The sequence below is a fragment of the Polypterus senegalus genome, chromosome 14 (genome assembly GCF_016835505.1).
Source record: "Polypterus senegalus isolate Bchr_013 chromosome 14, ASM1683550v1, whole genome shotgun sequence".
NCBI classification, from domain to species: domain Eukaryota; kingdom Metazoa; phylum Chordata; class Cladistia; order Polypteriformes; family Polypteridae; genus Polypterus; species Polypterus senegalus.
This window is the reverse complement of record NC_053167.1, coordinates 110,947,878-110,970,351: the sequence shown is the minus strand read 5'-3', so window position 1 is coordinate 110,970,351 and position 22,474 is coordinate 110,947,878. Positions and strand designations below refer to the sequence as shown.

Below are 22,474 nucleotides of genomic sequence, written 5' to 3'. Positions count from 1 at the left end.
GTAAAAGGAGCCTGTGTGAAACAAGGAATGGCAGAAAGAAGTGATGGAAACAGGAGAGAACAGACCATGAGATGGAGGATAAAGGATGAGAGAAAGGGCTAGGAACTGGACAGAGCCGGTAAGGAAGAACGAAAATAGGCGGACAAGAAAGTGAGCCCGGGAGAGGAGTGTGTGGCCAATGCTTGAGGGGCTGAGGGTTGATCCTGCTGAGCAGCCTGGGAGCAGGAGCGACCCAGAACACACTCCAGGAGGACACCCCTGTGAGGCTGGGGAATGGTAGCCGGAGTCATAGGGAGAAAAGCTTGGTGTGGTGTCTCCTCATGCGGCAGGATCCGAACAGGGTGAGCCATGGAGATGTTGGACTTGAAGGCATCATTGAAGCTCATGGTTTTTAAAAAGGATATTTACCATTGGATTTTCAACCTTGTTTAGTGGATTATTTATTACGGATTTTTAACCTTCAGTGAATACACTGATTTTATGGATTACTTATTTTTTAGACAATGTTATGCACTTGCACTATTTGCACTTTCTGTCTGGTTTTTAATAAAAGCACTGATACTTTTTGCACAAATCCCTTGCTGCATGTTTGTGTGTCCTTACTTGCTCAGCTCATCTCGGTTCATGACTATTGACGGTTTTAGGTTGAAGAGACTCCCTGACAAGGGAGTGCAGAAGCCAACCCAGATCATCACAGTTATACATACTCTAAGTCAGGCACAGTAGTGACTACTAGAAATGCACATGCATGAAATGTGGTCAAACAATCTTTTCTTAATTGTCAGTAATGGTGCGGTAATATGTTCTCAAACTATAAACAAAAGAAAAATGAGACCCCATTTTTATTTATTAACTAGGTGATTACCCAGTAGCTTCGCTCACTGAGTGCAAGGGAAAAACAATAAAATATAGTATTTCTAAAATAAGTTATTAAGCAGTAAAACATTTTGATAAAAGAATTTGAAGAACATATAAGAAGTGTATAAATTATTAAACAGTAAAACATTAACATTTAAGAAGTAAAGATGCATTGAGTACTACTGCAGTGGTTTCGGGTAAACTTCCTGCTTGATAACGTTGCACTACGTGCCTGTGATTTAAGAGAAAAATTATTCTGAGAAATGTGGACGCTACCCTTCCGTGCTTAACGGGCAGAAGGTCCAAACAATTCCCAAGTCCAATACTTTACATGAAGAAGTCAGTACATATTCTTAGATGTAAACCCTCCATCTTCTTAAAAGAATTCATCACAAAAGCAACCTTGAATGTTGTGTGGTTTTAGTGACCTGAACTCACATTAAGGGACAGTAAGTAGCCGTGCACCACAATTTACCAAGAGAGTCATGCTTCGATGGTGCCGATTACACTTATTCGCAAAGATTTCCACTGTCCAAGGAGCCGATAGGGCACTTGAAGTGTCACAAACGGTGTGAAAAGAGAGGACGCTGCCCGAAACTGCGAAGCTGTCGACCTGGCAGAGCAGCCCGACATTCCGCACCTTCCAGTGTCCACTTTGTTGTCACGACCCCTCGCCGCTGAAGGCGGTCTTCTACAGCTCGGCACAGTTAAAAAGTAGAAAGACACAAGGCTGTTTTCTTCATCTCTTCTACTATCAAGTACTGTCAATTAAAAAAAGTTAGAATGTGGCAGTTTCCGCGACAGCCACTTGGACAAATAAATAAAACTTCTCTGTCAGAACGCACCTGGCGGCGGACGGCTCAGCGCTGGAGTCCAGAGAGGTGGGCTGGGAGAGGGCGACGCCAGGCGCACTTCTATGGGATAGATCGGCGTGTTTGTGTTTACTTCTTTTCAATATCAGTAAAATAACTCACACAAATAATAACAATTCGTAAAGACGATATAAAAATGGCGTCCACAAACAAAGTGATTAGTTCCTGTATTATAATATGCTCTGTGGTCATACGTAATTTCCAATGGTCATACGCAATTTCCGTTTCAAATGCGAAAAGAATTTTATATATATAGATAAAAATTTTAAATGCTGTATCTTAGTCCAGTATCATGTTACTAATCTATATATTTGGATTGCTTACCTGCAAATTTCAGAAACCCTAACTCCCACAGCATTATATATTAGTAACAGCGGCAAGGTGGGTAACAGCCTTGGACTGGATGCCAGTCATACAGCACACCTGCACACAGTAACGCGCATCCTCACTATGAGGTAACGTGGAGTTGTCATTTCATTGTAAAGAGCAAGAAATACATGTATGCAGCATCAACTGTCATACAACTTTGTCTCCCACCAAATACCATATTGATGTCTTGACTGTTGCTAATGCATTTTCTTTTTAATTTACAGTACTAACAGAAAGAAAAGAGACACACCTGGGGAATATGAATATTAGGGATGGTTCACGTATGGTGCCAACTGAAGGAGAGAAAATGGCCGAATCCTTGAAGGAAATGATCAACCTACTTACATTGAAGGTAGTTTTTTTGGAAACTGTTTCAAGCCAGATTCTTTGGCTTCCACATTGCATCTAAATATAAGCTCTAATGTAAATGCTCTGTTTTGCAGGTAGAAGAATTCAAACACTGCCTAGGAAATGGGGCTTTAATAATTGAAGAACAGCAGCAGGTATTATTAAATTAATTAAAATTATTTAAATACAATTTTTAATTATTTATATTATTAAATTAGAATTTTTCTTGTAGCTTATAATGTTAGTGTATAATATTGTAATTACATATTTTCATACTTCCCTAGGTCTTTAAGAGTTTGATGGCTATTCAGGATAAACTGGAAAGAAGTTATATATCTCAGAAGGAATGGCATCGTACTCTAGAACTTCGCAAGGATATGGGCAAATGTAAAAACATTGGTGACTTTGACCCTGAAAAGTAAGAGATAAATCAAGCTTTGTGTTAACACTGGTTTAGTAAGATTTATCAATCATTTAACAAGACATTTCTCTTAGACCCTGCTTTACTTGACAGCATTTTATAAATATTGCCAAATCTTGGTTAAAAGTCAATATTGAAAAACATCTCCAGTATAGTAAACATTTACTTTACACGAATCTTGTGATTCACAGGTCAGATAATACAGCTAATCAATCATTTAGTCAATCAACTGATAAATAAATAAAAATAACCTTAACGAATACCTTGGGTTGAAGTATTGAATTGTCTTATTTCAGTGGGCAGAAAAGTGCACCTAGAGGCACACCATTCGTTACGGAAGGAGCCTGTGGCTAAAAGTGCTCCAAGAGAGCGCCCCCTGGAGGGGATGGGGGTGTTTTTCATGATGGTATCCAAGTTTGCCATCATCCTCTTTTCCACAACAGCTTCCAGTGTATCCAAGGTTCACCCTGTGATGGAGAAGGCCTTCCTCATAAGTTTGTTCAAGCATTGTGCTTCTTTTGAACTCAAACTGCTTCCTCAGGAGACTGCAGTTTAGAACACCATACTTGCTACTGTGGACATTTCCTGCAGCTTGCTGTACATATCAAAAAAAATGAGTTTCCTTAGCAAGAACAGTCTGAATGGGATAGAAAATATGGAAGAACATAGAATTGTCTTTCCAGAAGTTAGTACATAAACAAGGCTGGCTTTCTCAGAAAATGTTGGGGTTGCTTTCTACACAGGAAGGGAAGGTGCCAGTGTCCTCAGTTTTCCTAATCCCTGGTCTGCAGATACAAGAGGTGAATGTGTAAATGACAGTGCCCTCCCACGACTGTTATTAAATTCAATGCCCAAGCCCTGAGCCCCTTACTCACATGTGTGTGACAATATATATATATATATATATACAGGTGTATATGTGTATATATATATATATATACACATACACTACTGGCCAAAAGGTTTAGAACACCTCAGTTTTTCCAGTTTTTATGGAAATATATGCAGTTTAATGTCTTAAACTTTCATGAAATCAAGGCATAGAACAAGTAAACAAATGCAAATGAAAAATTTTTGATTCATCTAAGTAGCTTCCTTTTGCTGATATAACAGCTAAACTGTTGTAACACTTTTGATTCAGAATGACAGTCACTCTGTGTAAGTCACCAACTCTGCCTCCAGCAAAGCACCCCAGACCATCACACTTCCTCCTCCTCCATGTTTGACAGTTGTTTTCAGCCTTGATTTAAATGCTGAGGCTGCTAGTTAGACAGAGTGTTCCGGAGTTTAAGTGTCCTGTATCATTGGAATAAATACCTTTTTTCATTTAAACCCAAATAATCGCCATTCATTCACTATTTTATTGTAAAATTGAAATTTTTATACATTCACCCGCATATATTGAATTACAATGAAATACATAGGTTTAGGTTTAATATTCTGTAATTATCTAAGCAGAATGTAGTGTAAAGAGGTAATTGCAGAGCTGTCGTAACGCATGGGCACTCTAGGCAGTTGCCCGGGGGCACCGTGGGGCCCCATGCTGTATGGTTTACCAAATGAGTATCATTTATATGTTGAAATATGTTTTTTTCAAGGCTCATGTTATATTGTTCAAACGTTTGTGTTGATTAATCTTGGCTGTACAGCATGTTTTTTAATGTTTAAACATTGATTTCACTGGAAGTACCAATACAATAAAGAAATGTTTAATTTTATCGACCATTTACTTTTTATTCCTGTGAGTGGTTGTGTAGGTAGGAGCTCCAGTGCACTGCTTCGCCTGGGGGCCTATAATGCTGTTAAGATGGCCCTGGGTAATTGAAGAATTAATATCTAATAACCGTAAGCTTCACAGTGTTCTTTTCTGAATGTGTATTCCAAAATTAAGTGTCTTTAATTTTATAAAGGAAATATATGAGGAGAGTCCTGCGGTGGGTTGGCACCCTGCCCAGGATTGGTTCCTGCCTTGTGCCCTGTGTTGGCTGGGATTGGCTCCAGCAGACCCCCGTGACCCTGTGTTCGGATTCAGCGGGTTAGAAAATGGATGGATGGATATATGAGGAGACATGACCTGGAAGTTTATAGAACCTCAAATCTTGATATTTTGCAAAATATAAATGACTTGGAATTGATGAGCTGCTGTATGTTGCCCTGAAAAGCCTTTACTAGTTAACTTATTTGTTTTATAAAGCTACTGCAAACGTGGAAAAAGTCCAAAGTAAATCTATTCAGGCAGGATTATAGGACAAGAGTTCTGAGGAAAGCTTGATAGAGTTTGACTCTGTGTCATCCGCTTAAAGTCCATTCTTCAACACAAGTAGAGAGCACAGATGGGTGTTAGTTAAGGATGAATTTTTTAACACGTTTTCTTCACGAGTTAATAAAAATGACGAGCTACAATATGTCAATCTGAGTGTCCTGTTCTTGTTAAAATTGTTATGTTCTTAAATAAATTGTTTTTCAACATATTACTTTCTAAAGGCAGGTAGAAGGTGAAATATTTAAATTAGGAATGCTTCTTGAAGACATCAGGGAGCAAATTGATGAAAATATCCGCTGTCAGCCTTTCCTGCAAAGCTCACCCTCAGCGACAATTCTGAGATCTCCATCACCAACTGCAGTCTTGTCCCAGACTCCTCTTCTTGAGGTAATTGAAATCATACTCTATCTGTATTTAGTAACAATATAACAATATGGGATATTGGTAATTTATTTAACAACATGTCTATGACCAGAACCCATCCATCTAATTTTTGACATGCTTATCCATTGCAGGGTCGCTGGGAGTTGGACCCTCTCCTGGCACTATCAAGTGCAAAGCAGGGAAAATTTAGAATCACCAGTTAACCTAACCTACATGTCTTTGGGATGTGGGAGGAAAGTAGGTTACATGGAAAATAACATGGGTAGACATTGGAAGAACATACAACTCCCACTCAGAGAGTGACTGGATCAGAATTCAAATCCAGTCTTATGGAATCATAGGTTATCAGTGCTAACCACTATGCTACCTTACTGCCTTCTTGCTTAAAACTGTAGTTGGAGACAATGTACCAAAGAATCTTAGAGGGTGTAAGGCTATTCTACTTCCAGTGGTTTTTGACTTTAATTCCAACCAGTTTGTTAATTTCAATCCAGTTCTGGCTTATTATTGAACACTTTTTATCAGTGTTTTGTACTTGTTTTCAAATCAGTGACTTTTTTGTTCTTCAAACTCTGCTATTCACCTTAATAAAAGGACAAGTGTCTGTGTGTCCATCCTGCTACTATGACTCTGTCATTCTAAAAGGTAGAAGAACACCACACATATTTTTAGTAATAAAATGCATTGCATTTGTCATTCCAACAGATGGCACAGCACAAACATTAACACTGCTTTTACAAATCCCATAACAAATGGCATATAACAGAGAGAAATGCATTACATGGTGCTCTGCAGACATTAACGCTGAGGTCTACATTGATTACTTAGATTTCTAACAGTCTTAGATCGGTAGCACAGCTAGCACCTAATTACAAAAACAAACCCAAATTGTAAAATAGTACCTACTATAACTATCACATTCAGTGAAGAAGTGTGTTTAGTACTGTTTAAAAATGTTATATCATAACCCAAATATACATTTATTGCTTTGGTAGTCTTATTAATTATAGGACCACAAAATATTTACCCTCGAGTTTTTAAGGAGGCTAGCGAGGACATATTTAAACCCTTGACACATTTTTAGGAATTCACTGTGCACTGGGGAGATGACAACTATCCCGCTATATAAAATGGGTGACCAGGTAGTTCCAAGCAACTATAGGCCAGTAAGCTTAACATGTATCATAAAAAATTACTGGAAGGAATTATTAAGGATAAGACTGAGTAGCACGTGGCAAGTACAGGAGTTTTTCTGAACCGTCAGCATGAGTTCAAAAGAGGGAGGTCATGTTTTACTAACATGCTGGGATTATATGAGAAAGCAACAAAAGGATATGATTATATGATATTATTTAACTTGAGTTTCAGAATGCATTTGATAAGCTGCCACATGAAAGGTTGTACATCAAACTAAAAGAAGTTGGGGTTCATGATGTAGTGTGTAGATGGGTGCAGAATTGGCTAAAACACAAGAAGCAGAGGGTGATGGTGGACGAGGAACCTTGTCAGAATTGGCTGATGTTAAGAGTGGTGTTCCACAGCGGTCAGTGCTACGGCTGCTGCTATTTTTAATATCTATAAATGATTTAGATAGGAATATAAGCTACAAGCTGGTTAAGTTTGCAGAAGATACCAAGATAGATGGATTGTCAGATTATTTGGAATTCACTAAATCGTTACAGAAGGATTTGGACAGCATACCGGCTTGGGTAGATTTGTGGCAAATGAAATTTAATGTTAGTAAATGTAAAGTATTACACATTGGAAGTAAAAATGTTAGGTTTGAATACACAATGAGAAGTCTGGAAATCGAGAGTGCACCTTATGAGAAGGATTTAGGAGTCATAGTGGACTCTACGTTTATCAGCTTCCTGACAGTGTTCAGAAGCCATTAAGAAGGCAAACCGAATTATAGGTTATTTAGCACGATGTGTGAAATACAAGTCCAAGGAGGTTACGCTCAGTCTCTATAATGCACTGGTAAGGCCTCATCTGGAGTACTGTGTGCACTTTTGGTCTCCAGGCTATAAAGTTTTGGTCTTAAGAAGAAAGATTAAAAGAGCAGAGTCTTTTCAGTTTAAGCAAAGAATATTAAGAGGTGACATGATTGAAGTGTTTAAAATTATGAATGGATTGAGACTTAGTTTAAAATGAGTTCATCAAGCTCCCGGGGACACAGTTGGAACCTTGTTAAGGGTAAATTTTGCACAAACATTAGGAAGTTTTTCTTTACACAGAGAACCATAGACACTTGGAATAAGCTACCTAGTGTGGTAGACAGAAAGACTTTAGGGACTTTCAAAACTGGACTTTTTTTAGAAGAATTAAGTGGATAAGACTGGCGAGTTTTGTTGGGCTAAATGGCCAGTTCTAGTCTAGATTGTTCTAATGTTCTAATTTGTTAAAGCCACCTGTAAGTTATTGAAAATGTAAAAATCAAAGCCTTTTTCTGTTTCTTTTTGGAAAGATTACTGTTCATCTAGCTCCCTAAACCTGTGTGGCCTCAGGAAATCATGCAGCCTTTCCCTGGAACATCAGTATGTCTTCCATGTTTTTATTGTCAACAGCCAACACTTCAAATCCCCTTGTTACATGTAACCAATGTCAATATCAACATTCAGTTAGCAGTATTTTTAATCACTCAAATTGGGTTATTTTTGCCACATAAAACACAATATTTTGATTGTTTAATAGTTTCTCTCAGTGCTCTTTTGTAGAGACAAAGGCTTTTTGAACAAAGCAACTTCTGCTCTCTCCTGAAATATTCTACTAGTCTACGGTGTCAGCCCAGTGTTTTTGAGTTTTAAGTCAGCATCAATTTTAACTAAATTCTTCATCAATTCTCCTTCAAAAATTTGAATTCTGGTACTAAAAGCAGAAAACAATCTTGTAATTTATTTATTTGTAAAATGTAATACTTTCTCTTCTGTGTTTTCAAGTATGAATTGAGACAATTGATATTTTCACTTTTATGACCTAATTTAAGATCATTTAATTTCTTAACAAGTTAATCTTATCATAAATGTGGCTTTTTAACTATTTAAGAAATTACTTTAAATTTCAATTAGACTATATCTATCAATGTGCAATTTCTGTTTTTTTTTTTTTTAAATCCAGCAACTGGCAACTACTGTTCAACGTAGAAATATGTTCGCTTGATTTCTACAGTTTTTTACAATTGGGAGCTAAAAGTGTCTCTTTAACCATTTAAATGGGAATAATGTAGTATCATCTTGAAAGAAGAGAAAAAAAACATTGTTTACATGTTTAATTATGTAGCAGGATTTTATAAATGGTTGAAAAAGCAATATTATATTAATTGTGATAAGAAAAGAGGCCATTCAGCCCAATAAGCCTGTCCATCCTATTCACCTCAATTCTCAAGTCAAGATTTGAAAATACTTAAAGTCAAACTCTCCGCCACGTTAGCAGGTAAGGTATTCTATATGTCTGTAGTTCTTTGCGTAAAGAAGAACTTCCAAGCATTTGTTCATAAATTTGCCTTTAATAAGTTTCCAGCCGTATCCCACGTTCTTGTTTATCTATATATATAATTCACTAAGGCAAGACAACCATGAAAAGCACGCCGGAAGGGGTGTGGATTCACTAAGCCACCGACAAGTGAGACACCTATGGCGCACGCAGGAAGGAGCCACGCCCACCAACTCCAAGACCATTGGATACGACAACAACTTACAGAGCCACGCCCACCAACTCGGACGCGACGACACAGAAAAACCGGCGTCATTTATGTTCGTCTGTCGTAGAGGTCACATGCAGCTCCGACCCACATTGACTGTTCATAGACGCATGTTTCTCGCGGAGGTGAATCGGCATGTGCGGCGTGTAAAACTGTTTGCGAGGGGTATCCCATGGGATCCTTAAAACGTTCCTTTACAACTGAGGTTAAAACACAATGAAGTGAGCAGTCTTTAAAAAACGAGTTTTCGGTTACGACGCACGACCGCGTGCACTATAGCAAACTGTTTTACACGCTACATACAGCAATTCGCATCTGCGACAAACATGCGTCTTCTTAGATACTCCTGCACTTTGTACACACCCCCCTCCCACCGTGGTCGGGTGTCTTGGTGGATTATATATAGAAAGGCAGCCAAAACCGCACAAAGCAATGAAAAGTCTACGTGAGTCACAGGTGCATCTGAACTGTTCAAAGACTCGAGTGACGAGTTGAAGGTGGGCACATGAGCAGGCAGTGTATACTGAACGAGAAACCAGCAGACTAGCATGACGGAGGGAGCGGAGTGGATGTCCTTCTCCTCTCCTCCCGTTCCACCCTGAGCGCCACACGGACAATTGTGTGTTGGTTCATTCCGTGCATTGGTTAAAACCCAATGAAGGAAGCAGTCTTTAAAAACCAATAAGCCCTGTGCCTCTGTTTCATTACCGTCTCACCTGCTTCACCAATGCAGGCCCCACAACAGGCGATCCGGCAGCGTCATTACCATGACCGCCGGCAGCCAACCGGTAACCAAAGTCTTTGGGTTCAGGGGGGAGTATGGTTACAAAGCTGAAACTTAAAGGAATTGACGGAAGGGCACCACCAGGTGTGGAGCCTTTCGCTTCATTTGACTCAACACAGGAAACCTCACCCGGCCCGGACACGGACAGGATTGACAGATTGATAGCTCTTTCTCGATTCTGTGGGTGGTGGTGCATGGCAGTTCTTAGTTGGTGGAGCGATTTGGCTGGTTATTTCCGACAACGAATGAGACTCCCGCCTGCTAAATAGTTACAAGACCCAACAGCGGTCGGCGTCCAAATTCTTAGAGGGACAAGTGGCTTTCAGACACGTGAGATTGAGCATTAACAGGTCTGTGATGCACTTGTATGTCCGGTACTGCACGCGTGCTACACTGAATGGATCAACGTGTGTCTACCTGGTGTGGGTAAGCCGTTGAACCCCATTCGTGATGGAGACCGTGGCTTCCAATTGTTCCCCACGAACGAGAAATTCCCAGTACGTGTGGGTCATACGCTCGCACTGATTACGTCCCTGCCCTTTGTAAAGCCCCCCCATGGTCGGGTGACTTGTTGGATTATATATAAAAAAAAAAGCAGCCGGAACCGCAAAGAACAATGGAAAATCAACGTGGAAACCGACTGAGGCGGTGTTTGGAAAATTAACAGTCAACGTGACTCACAGGTGCGTGTGGACTGTACACAGACGAAAGCGACTCAGGTAGGGAGTTGGGGGCGGGCACATATGCGGGCAGTGCGTACTGAACGAGCGCTGTTCAACCCTGTCCTTCGCTTTGGAAGGTGAAAGCGCGACGGCGCTCCTCCGGTTTTCAGTCACAGACAATTGTATGTTGGTTCGTAGCGTGCATTGTTGCAATGTTACTTTTCTTGGTGGTTTATTAAATTACGGATTTTTCAAATGTTTATTTTTTCCTCTGTGCTTAAAAATAATTAAAAAAGCGGCCTGATTATGTGGCGTATGCTACGCCGTGGGTTGGCTAGTTTTATTTATTTAATTTATTTTTAAGTAACAACTAGGACCTACTCTCCTAATTCCAATCATAATTTTGAACACTCGACCATGTCACCTCTTATACTATGTTGGCTTAAACTGAAAGGTCCTCCTCCTTCAGTTTCTCCTCATATCTCATACCTCTCAATCTCAGAATCAGGCAAGTTGCTCCTCTCTGGACTTTGTTTAACTCTGCTATGTCTTTTTTAATATGAAGACCAAAACTGTACACAATACATCAGATGATGCCTCACTAGCATATTCTATAACTTAAGCAGAACTTTAATTGACTAGCAGTTTGCTATGTAAGCTAACATCTACAGGGTGGTCTAGATCTAATTATGCAGATCCATATCGTCTGGATGATTTTGATTTATGTGGGTACCATTCCAGTTTGGCGCAAAGACGATTTTTCATGTCGTCAGTTCGCACACTTCTGGTCCGGGATTTTTCAGCTGATTTTCTATGTAATAAACTTAATAAGTTGTAGCTCAATGAAAATTGCATAATTAGATCTGGACCACCCTTTTTATATAGCCTAGCATCCTATTAGCCTTCTTGTTCACTTCAGTACGCAGTCTTGATGTAGATGGTGATGAGTCCACTATGACTTCTTCAGTAGATCCTTCCCAAAAGGTGTACTTTCTAGTTTCCGACCTTCTGTTGGGTATCTGAATCTAACTTTTCCACTTCATATATGTAGTACCTTACGTTCACTTTTATTATATTTCATCTGCTACACATCCTATTATATGCTGTCCAAGATAATAGTAATTAAGCTGATCCTTCCTGATTTTTCTCCTTCGCCTAGTATAGTATCATTTGCACTCTTGACAGCTTGTTGATTATATTCTTGTCTGGATTACTTACGTATAATAAAAAGACCAGTAGCCCCAGAGCTGATTCCTGTGTGACACCAGTTACACCATACTGTATACATTCATTGAAAGGTACTTGGTGTCTTGCTCCCTTATTCTCTCTCTCATTTGAGTTCCTTGAGTGCATTCAGTGCCTTAAATGAAAGAGAGGCAGGTATTCAGTGGAAAAAAAGTGCTCTAGAAATAGATTAGCTAGACTATTGCTTGTTTTCTTGTTAAAAATTGTAAAAAATGTGCCACTTTTGAAAGAGGCTTATATAAATGATTCTTGTTTGTATTTAGTTTTTACTGAGTATAAATATAGCACCATCAAGAAGGAACAAAGAAAACTACTGCATGGATTAAATGCAGAACCATAACAAGCTGAAAAAATAATAACTTTCCTTACGTTTATCCTATCTATCTGTTCCTCTCTTCACCAGCCGCAGATACCTTTGCTACCTGAAACAGATAAAAGTCTTCCAGGATCTGAAGCTGTACATCACTCCCCTAAACCATTTCAAGCTGCTACAGAAAGGTATCCAGACATTTTCTAACTGTTGTTCTTATTTACAAAATTTGTCTTGCAGGCAACCGGTATTTGCTCTTTATATCTTAAATAGTTTGTGTGTCTTCACGTAATCCAAGACTTTACTTGAACACCTAGTAGATTTAAATAAAGGCCATGAGTAGTTTTGGTATTGAAAGCATTACTCTTTATTATGATTAGAGTTACGAGAATTTAAAATTGCAAGTAAAAGAAAAAAGACCCTAGGGCATTACGTCTGGACCAAATGATTTACTGGATAGATTTAAATTGCATTACAGAATTGAGAAGTATTTAATGAGCAATATTTGAAGTCTAAGACGTGTGTCATGTATTTGCAAATCTCACGACAGCTTAGACTGGGTGATAACATACACTTTTTTCACAAGGAGGAAATCCAGCATGGATGCTGGAGCAGAAAGAACACAAATTTGTACTTAACAAACATTTGTGTTTAGGTCAGTGGGAAGAAGTAATCACAGGTAGGATGAAGTGGAACCAGGAACAGCTGTAAAACTTCAGCTGTTAGGGAAATACCACATAGTGTGGTAGACAGTCCAGGTTGGCTCCACATTCCCTTGTTGCATCCGGGAGCCCTTCAATCCAAAACCATCGATAGTCATCAATCAAGATGAGCTGGGCAAATGAGGACACACACATTCCGCAATGAGTTGGTGCAAAACATGCCAGTGCTTTTATTAAAACTAAAACAAAAATGTGTTCAAAAATGCAGTGCATCAAATTATTCCAATAAATAAATAAAACAATCTATAAAATTTAGTGAATGTGGAGGTTAAAAACAAGCCAATAAATAATCCTTTAAAATGAGGTTAAAAATCCTGGGCAGTAAAACAAAACACAATCTGAGCTGCAGTGCTTCATCTCTAAAATACAACATCTCTCCAGCTTATCATCTTCAGATCTCGCAGCACAAGGAGATGTCAACTAGTTGGTGCATACAACCCATAATCCTGGCCCATGTTATCGCTGCCTATCCCTCAGCATCGTACGGGGCACCCCTCTGAGTCTGCTCCTACTCCCGCTACCATACCCTCAACATCTGCGGGAGTCTTCACCGAGCACATGGTCACTCTTGCTCTAAAGGGTGCTCAATAGTGGTGACTCACGTTCCTCTCTTGAGGGCTGACCACACACTTCTTTCTCTGGGTTCACCTTCCCATCCTGCTTCCTCTCTGTCTTGCATCAGCTCTGTCAGTTCCTGCCCTTCTCTCTCCATCCTTTTCTTTAACCACCATTCCTTTCTCTTGATCCTCTCTGTTCTGATCCCCCATTCTCCTGTGCAGGTTCCTGTTTATATGGCATGATTAGGTGCAGGTGAGATACGTCGCTACCTCTGAGGTGTGAAGGAGATATCTGACTGATCTGCTCACATTTGCTCATGTATGCACGATCAGCCAAGCACCCCAAACAAACCCGGAGCGAATGGCACATGCGTACACCCGCACGTGATTGTAGCCTGTGCTTCCCGGGATGTGATTATTTATTTAAAAACTGCACTGCACCATGCCATGGACCTCATGTCGCAAGGAACCCTCCAAATTCAACTTGATATTATTTTGAATAAATTAAGGAAATAGGTTAAGCAAGGCGGCACAGTGGTAGCGCTGCTGCCTCGCAGTTAGGAGACCCTGGTTCGCTTCCTGGGTCCTCCCTGCGTGGAGTTTGCATGTTCTCCCCGTGTCTGCGTGGGTTTCCTCCAGGCGCTCCGGTTTCCTCCCACAATCCAAAGACATGCAGGTAAGGTGGATTGACAATTCTAAATTGGCCCTAGTGTGTGCTGGGTGTGTTTGTGTATGTCCTGCGGTGGGTTGGCACCCTGCCTGGGATTGGTTCCTGCCTTGAGCCCTGTGTTGGCTGGGATTGGCTCCAGCAGACCCCCGTGACCCTGTATTCGGATTCAGTGGGTTAGAAACTGGATGGATGGATGGTTAAGCAAAGTTGTTGGGCTTAAAGAAGCCTTTTCTCATCAAAATTGTTTTAATGTTCTGATGGTGTTATCTAAACATCCAAACTTATTTCTTTGGTTATTAACGTGGACATGTCAGTTGTTTGCAGAGAGTTTCATTCAATCTTTCTTGAGTTGGAATATGTTAAATATGGATGAAATGCAGCAAAAAGTGAAGGGTGTTTTTCCACTGAATGCTCACATTTAACATTCCACTGAATGCTCACATTTTTTCATATTTTTATTTACAGTACAACAGGCACATTTTTGTATCTCAATATTTATCCTATTGCGTATATTTGCCAAAGAATGTATTCCAGATGAGGTCAATGGAGTTTTTTCTCTTCTCTTAATTAGCCCATTTTTTTCCCCAGAAATGTAACATGCCAAATATAGGCTGCACTCATTTTTGTGACATTGAAATGATATCTGCTTGATGAATAAAAGATGTGGCCGGCTTAACAGATCTTTTTAGAGAGGGCACATCCTGGTGTCGTGACGATGGTTGTCTTAGATTCTGTAGATAATGTATTATTATTAATAAAACCAACATGGTCAGTAGGTTATACATCTTGTATACTTTAAAGCTAAACTAATTTTCTGGAAGCCAAAGATTTTTTTTTCATGAATGCCTTCTGTATGTGTAGGCTTTCTAATTAGAGTTTGTGTTTTCACATCAGTCATACAGTAGTCCAGAATCTTTATTGTGTGTGTATGCGTGTAAGATGAGTGGTTTTGCTTTTAAATGTTTAATGTTGGTGTCCCTAAGTCAACTCTGCACCAGTTAATTCCATGTGAGTTCAGAGTCAATCCGTGTGCTTTGCCCAATATTTATATTTTATTAACTTAGCTGACAACCAAGTACTGGAGTAACTCAGTTTAGAAAATATGAGGATTTGAGTTTTATTGCTCCAAGCAACAAGAAGTCACAAAATGTTAGCTTCTTGTCTACATGATGACAGAATGTTTTAAAATATTTACTCCAGTGCATTTCTGGCTCAGTTATGTTTTTCTTCTGTCATTGCATAGCTTCCCTCTCCTTCCAGAAGAAGCACACTTATCTTCAACCAAATTTTGCAGTCCTGGATCTCCATGCCTGAAGATTGATTTGAGGAACAAACCCGATTCTGTAAGCTTAAATGATGCAATGCAGCTTGCAGATCTTTCTGCTGGTAGCACAATAGACCACTGGACCAACAGTGTTTACAGTGAAAGTAGTGGAGCCAATGGACATAAAGGTAAAGCACTGCATTGTAGTTCATCTGCTCTTTTTGTATCCACTCACTTTGCAGGAGTGCATTTGTACATAAGGTAGTTAATAATATTAATTAGGAAACTTGACATGTTTGCCAAGTAAGCACTACTAAGGGGCTAACCCATCAAGTAAGAGAGATCTTAAGAAGTATTGTTGCTATCTTTTTTTGCTTCATTAGGGCAGTTATAATCAATGAGAGTGATAGGTTTGTGTCTCTGAAAAGGTGGAAAGTGGGCAGAGTTTTGTTTCCATTTAGTAATGAAAAGGTGTTATAGTATCCTTTTATTAATTTTTCAGTTTCTAACAATGCATATTAATAATGTGTTGTATTATTTTCTAGGGGCTGTTAAAAACCAAAATGTAGTGAAAACATATTCAAAATGTTTTTTTTTTTGTTTGTGGACTTTGATCAGTTTTAGAATACAAGAAAAGATTAGAAGGAATCTAGTTGCATACAAAGCAAACAAGTCTGGCATTTAACTGTCCAGGGCAGATAAAATAGCACTTTTTGGTGATCCAACATACGGTCTTCTTCATTGGGACTGAGGATTTAAAATTGCTTCATCTAAGTGGTAGTTCTCTGGCTAAAGGATCTGGGCTGGTAACTCCAAAGGTTGCTGGTTTGAATCCAGGCAGTGAAAGAAGGAAGGCTACTCCGTTGGGCCCTTGAGCCGGCCCTTAACCTGCAATTGCTCCACCGGCACTGTGCAAATAGCTGACCCTGCACTCTTACCCTAAAACTATTTGGAGACAAAGTTAGGGTATGTGAAAAATTACTAATACAAGAAATTCTATATGGAGAATAAAGTATTACAAATCTTAAAAGAGGGTGGCATGGTGGCGCAGTGGTAGCGCTGCTGCCTCGCAGTTAGGAGACCTGGGTTCGCTTCCCGGGTCCTCCCTGCGTGGAGTTTGCATGTTCTCCCGTGTCTGCGTGGGTTTCCTCCGGGCACTCCGGTTTCCTCCCACAATCCAAAGACATGCAGGTTAGGTGGATTGGCGATTCTACATTGGCCCTAGTGTGTGCTTGGTGTGTGGGTGTGTTTGTGTGTGTCCTGCGGTGGGTTGGCACCCTGCCCAGGATTGGTTCCTGCCTTGTGCCCTGTGTTGGCTGAGATTGGCTCCAGCAGACCCCCGTGACCCTGTATTCGGATTCAGCGGGTTAGAAAATGGATGGATGGATGGATGGATATCTTAAAAGATTCAAATAAATTGATTAAATGAAAACTTGGAACAATACACAATGTCAGCTTCAATTTCTGGGAATGTCTGCTTACAATTTGAGTTTTTAGAATAAAATTTGTTATGTCCCTCAACCCCTCATATTCAAGTAAGTATTATTTTTGGGAAAAATTAAGTGAATTAAAGTTGGGGGCAGTGTGATGCCATGGTTGCGGGCAGCCATGAGGCTCTTCCTTCACCCACGACCTTGAAAGTCATAACTGAGAGGCACAACAACAGTTATTGGTGCAAGTATAGTGCAGTGCATCAAAGTCATCAGTAAATAATCCATAAAAACACTGCAGTATTGAAAAAGTTAAAATCCGATAAACAGAAACAATAAGTAATCTGTCAAAACTAAGGGTAAAATTGCACTTGGAATCCTTAGTTTCCTTGTTTATTGTTCCCTGAGCTCCCTCTGCCATCTCACCCTGCTCACCCATCACATCAGGCATGTACAGCAGAGCTGAGATGCTGGTGAATGCAGTCAACTCTGTTGCTCTTGTCCGTGGAGCGCCATTCTTCTCACTCCAACTCGGACCATTAATATCCTTTGTGAGTGAAGTTGTGTCCTCAGTGATCCATGCAGCGCTAATGAAGGATGGCTGAGTCGACTAGTCTCATGAACATGCAGGCAATTCCCCTATTAAGTGCTCTGCCGCGGCCCATTTTTGAGCAAAAATTGTGGCATCTTCAGCTTTGCCACTGCCAGCTCTGCCTCCTGTATTTTCATCATTGCCACCATCTCCAAACCATACCACATACCTGGTCTCATTACCAATTTATAGCCATTCCCTTTCACACTTGCAGGTACATTTCTACCACAAATCACTCTTGCCACTCTCCTCTACCCAGTCCACCTTGCCTGCACCCATTTGTTCACTACAGCCCTCTCCTTTGCTCTGAACTGTTGAACCCATCCATCCATCCATCCGTTATCCAACCCGCTATTTCCTAACTACAGGGTCACGGGGGTCTGCTGGAGCCAATCCCAGCCAACACAGGGCGCAAGGCAGGAAACAAACCCCGGGCAGGGCACCAGCCCACCGTAGACTGTTGAACCCAAGTACTTAAATTTGTCTGCCTTCACCACCTCAGCTCTTTGAAATTGCATCCTTCCACCACCATCTGTCTCATTCATGAACATACACCTGTCTTTCTTCTACTGACTCTCATTCCCCTTCTCTCCAGTGCGTTCCTCCACCTGTCCATGTTCGTCTCAACCTGCTGTCTGCTGTCACTACAAATCACAATGACATCCACAAACATCATAGTCCATGGAGACTCCTGTCTGACCTCATCTGTCAACCTGTCCATCACCATTGCAACTGGGAAAAGCCTCAGAACTGATCTTTGATGTAATCCCACTCTCACTTTGAACCAGGCTGTCATTCCTACCACACACCTCACTATCTGCCTGTTTCGTGACGACCCCAGACACGCTCCACCACACACCACACAATGACATAGTGTTAAAGTGAAGAGGCTCCATGCTCCTGCGTTGATGGTCTGGCTTGGGCACTGTTTGTGCAGAGTTGGTATATTCTGCATTTGTATGTATGGTTTTCTGTTTTTCTGTTTGGTTTTCCTCAAATATTTCAAGATTTGTGGGCTAGGATACTTCATGGTTCTGAATTGGCCCCAGTATTCGAGAGTGTTGCTGTGTGTAAAGGTCAGCAGTGAGTAGTGCGCTTGGTCTCTGTCTAGGCCTGATACCCAGCTTGTTTCCAATGCTGCTCTTGCCCATGCAACTCTGAACTGGATTTTATTATTAAGTGAATTTTTCATGTTGTATAAAACAAATAAAAATGACATCAAGTATTCACCTATTTACTTCACTAACATCTTTTAAAATGATTTTCCAAACTTTTGGCGAGGTTGTGTTGTTTCTGACTTTATTGCCCTGCTCAGCAAGAGTAAGGCGGAGTGGTGGCTCTTAGGCTAGGGAAGGCTGCCAGTTCGAATCCCGTAAATGCCAATAGGGACTCTGCTCTGTTGGGCCCTTGAGCAAGGAAGGCCCTTAACCTGCAATTGCTGAGCGCTTTGAGTAGTGAGAAAAGTGCTATATATAAATGCAAAGAATGATTATTATTATTATTAAGAGTAATGCATGCCCAGTCTGATTTTAATACAAGACTGATTTGGCCTCTGGTTGTGTTTGCATTATTGGTTAGGTCAGTTGATAAGTATGGAGACATTTTTAGCACATATGCAAACTAGATATTTCTTTACACTTACCATGTTATTCTGCAACATTTAATAATTTAGCTGCATCATCTATAAAGGCTAGAAGACCTGTGCCAGTGGTGATGTTTATGCCAACACACTATTCTGCACATAGCTGAATTTGACACTTTAATCTCTGTATCCATTAGCACAGAATGGTGGGAGTTGAAAGGGAGACCTTGTGGTGAAGATTGTTTGGGGTCCATGCTAGATCTGAGCAAGTGTAGGTGTTTTGAACAAGTGGTGGTGGGAGAGGGGATTGGCTAATTGCTCATTTATGTACATGAGTGCAGTCGACAAAGCCGTCCATCAATTGGCGCTCTGCAGATCTTTTATACTCACAAGGTTATCAAAAGGGCTGAGTGTGTAGGTCAGAATGCGGGGTAAAAAAAAAAAAGACAAAGGAAGAGAACTTTAGAAAATGGGAGAGCAGGACTGGGTTAGTCAGCCCAGTGCCATAGAGGTGAAGTAAAGCAGTCTGGGACAGCTGAAGAGTTTGGAGCAGGGGCCATTGTGGGCTCCAGGGGTCATCATGCTGGATCTTTGGAGGTGACAGGATGAGGGAGGCCAGGCTTGAAGTGTCCCAACTGGTACTGATGGAGGTGGATGGGATGGGAGTTGGGTGGTGGACTGCATCTGTCTGTGTCTCAGACTCAGTGATTACAGATGTGTGGGTGAACAGGGGAGACTGGGAAAGAGACGCAAGAAAATTGATCCTGACTTGGTTTTATGCCTAGTTTAAGCTTTTTATTCATAGGACTTATTTATTGTTTTTTTTTTAATCTTCCAGCACTGCACTGTTTAAGGACAATTATTTATTGAATGAACTGCACTTTTTACAAACGGTTTGCATTCTTTTTACTAAATGCACTTTGCACTTCTGTACCAATAACTTGTTTGTTTGTTTGTTTCCTCACTTGCCCTAGTCCATCTTTTGTTATGACTACTGAAGTCCCGGGAAACAGAAGGAGCACATGGCTGCACTCATGCTAGGCATGGCAAGCCTTTTTGAAATCTTCTTGGAAGATCAATAGCAAATCATACTGGTTGATGGCTTTCTGGCATTGCACCACTGGGTTCAGGTTGTTGTGGTATTTTTGGGAAACTCAACCTTTATATGATTAACAAGATTGTGAATTGGATTTAACTGCTGTGATGTGCAACATTCTTCAATATTTCTTTGAATTATTCTTCAATTTTGTCTCTGGCTTGAAAAAACAGTGGCATATAAAAAAAACTTTCATGACTGGAAGAGAATAACAAGTCCATAGTGAAGGGAATATTAAAGCAGTGCTTACAATTATAATTACCATCATTTTCTTAACTTGATTTGATGGATGGTCTATCTGTTATCTATTAAGGAAAACAAGTCAGAAAAACAGTTTAGATAGATAGATACTGCAGATAGATAGATAGATAGATAGATAGATGCAAAAGGCACTATATAATAGATAGATAGATGCAAAAGGCACTATATAATAGATAGATAGATAAGAAATGCACTATATAATAATAATAAGAAATAGATAGATAAGAAAGGCACTATATAATAATAATAAGAAATAGATAGATAGATAGATAAGAAGGGCACAATATGATAGATAGATAGATAGATACTTTATTAATCCCAAGGGGAAATTCACATCTGGAGGGGGGGTTGGCTAATTGCTCATTTATGTACATGAGTGCATTTACAAGATCTTAACATCAGTTCTGTCAAACCAGCACTCATCAGTAGGCACTATACCAGCCAACCCATCTATAGATCGTCTGGCGGTAGACTCAGTATAAGCATATTAATTGACATGCCTGTAAGTGTATAAATGTGAAACTTGGCTCTTTTCTCATTTCAATGTAAGCATCTGCTAAACTGGTTAACAGCACGCACAGTCTCCCTGTAGATATGTTGGCAGTCATAGTAATGATAATGAGCCTTTCTAAAAAAAATTAGCTCAACACGTCAACATGGATGTCACCAGTAATACTCTGAAATAGTTTACAATTTGGATATCATTTATTTATATTTCTTATCCAGTATATTACTCATCTGAAAGTACATCATATTGTATTCACTATAGCATTTTATCCTTAAATACATAATTTGTTTACTACCCATCAATCTCTCACAGTCAAGTATTATATTTCCAGATGGCTTGTATTGTAGTAAGTGTAAATTAATCTTTTGGCATTTTTACTTAAGCTTTGTGTAAAGTTTGCCTATTTTGCCATTTGATCAGTTTTCAAACTGAACATTATATCTTCAGCTTTATGTTAATAGCAATATAGTAAACAAAGTGATTATCCTGGATTCATTTATGCCAGCGGCAGGTATATCTCTTGTCCAAACTGTCATCTCCTGGGGCCCAGGCTATTTTGGTAGTGTTTAAGCATTTATGGACTCTGCTGCTGCAGTTGCTGATCTAGGTTTTAAACGTAGTTGCATATTATCCATAATGAATTCCAAGAGGTATTAAAAAACATCTGAAAACAGACTACCAAGTCTTGGAACATTCTTATTTAGGTATCTGCTGCCCCCTACAGCCACCTGTAATAGGCTAAATTTAACCAAACATAAAAAATAGTGTTTTTAGATTTTTTCCTAGTTTATATAAAGTATTCAGTGATTGCATTGTTGAAGCCCACTGATGAAATACAACTGATTAGCAAGGATAAAATTGCCACAGAGAGCTTTGCAGTGAAGTGCGATGGTGGTTGTAGCGTTAAGTTGTGGGACTGCTTTACATCAGCAGATGCTGGGTATCTGGTTTAAATTGACTGGAGAAAGAATAGAGAATCAGAGGGCTGTTGAGGGCACTCTGATGTCTTCAACAAGTGGTTCTGTTCTGAACTCTGACTTCCTGTGGAGTTGGGATTTATATACCGGTGGCCCAGAAGGGGCAGTCTTCCAGTGAGCAAGCCTCAGAACTGCAGGTGACAGTGCCCACCTCTCTTTTCATTCTGATATTTTGTAAAAATTCTAATATCCCTGACGATGTTCCCTAAGCAAACACACACACACACATATACATATATACAGGACAAATCCCATTATAGTGAATACCAAAGTAACAAAGTTTTCAGAATAATCAATACAACATCATTTTTAACCAATTTCGTTTTAACAAAATGTAAATTTAAGTAAAACGAACATTTTTTTCATACAAAAATGGCCACCAAAGATACTAATGCGATGCCACGCCTACACTTTCTTCAAGTCTCAGGAACCCTGCAACAGGCTGTCTCTTTCTTGTTAGACCAAAAGAAAGGGAAAGTCTGTTGTGAAATTTCCAGTCTTTGGCAGTCTTGGCGAGACTTGGTGATAGAGTTTAGGCACAACATCATACAAGTACAGCGATCCCTCCTTTATCGTGGGGGTTGCGTTCCAGAACCCCC

General features: G+C 39.9%; 1 protein-coding gene across 1 annotated transcript in view; it reads left to right on the top strand.

The window, feature by feature from the left end:
* The window catches only part of LOC120514881, a 97,022-nt gene that overhangs the window by 44,245 nt on the left and 30,303 nt on the right, over positions 1-22,474 (top strand). Inside the window, exons 6-11 of the mRNA XM_039735508.1 lie at positions 2,324-2,451; positions 2,543-2,602; positions 2,732-2,865; positions 5,353-5,518; positions 12,310-12,404; positions 15,409-15,617. Of these exons, the coding sequence (XP_039591442.1) occupies positions 2,324-2,451; positions 2,543-2,602; positions 2,732-2,865; positions 5,353-5,518; positions 12,310-12,404; positions 15,409-15,617 (792 nt within the window). The remainder of the gene's footprint in view (positions 1-2,323; positions 2,452-2,542; positions 2,603-2,731; positions 2,866-5,352; positions 5,519-12,309; positions 12,405-15,408; positions 15,618-22,474) is intronic.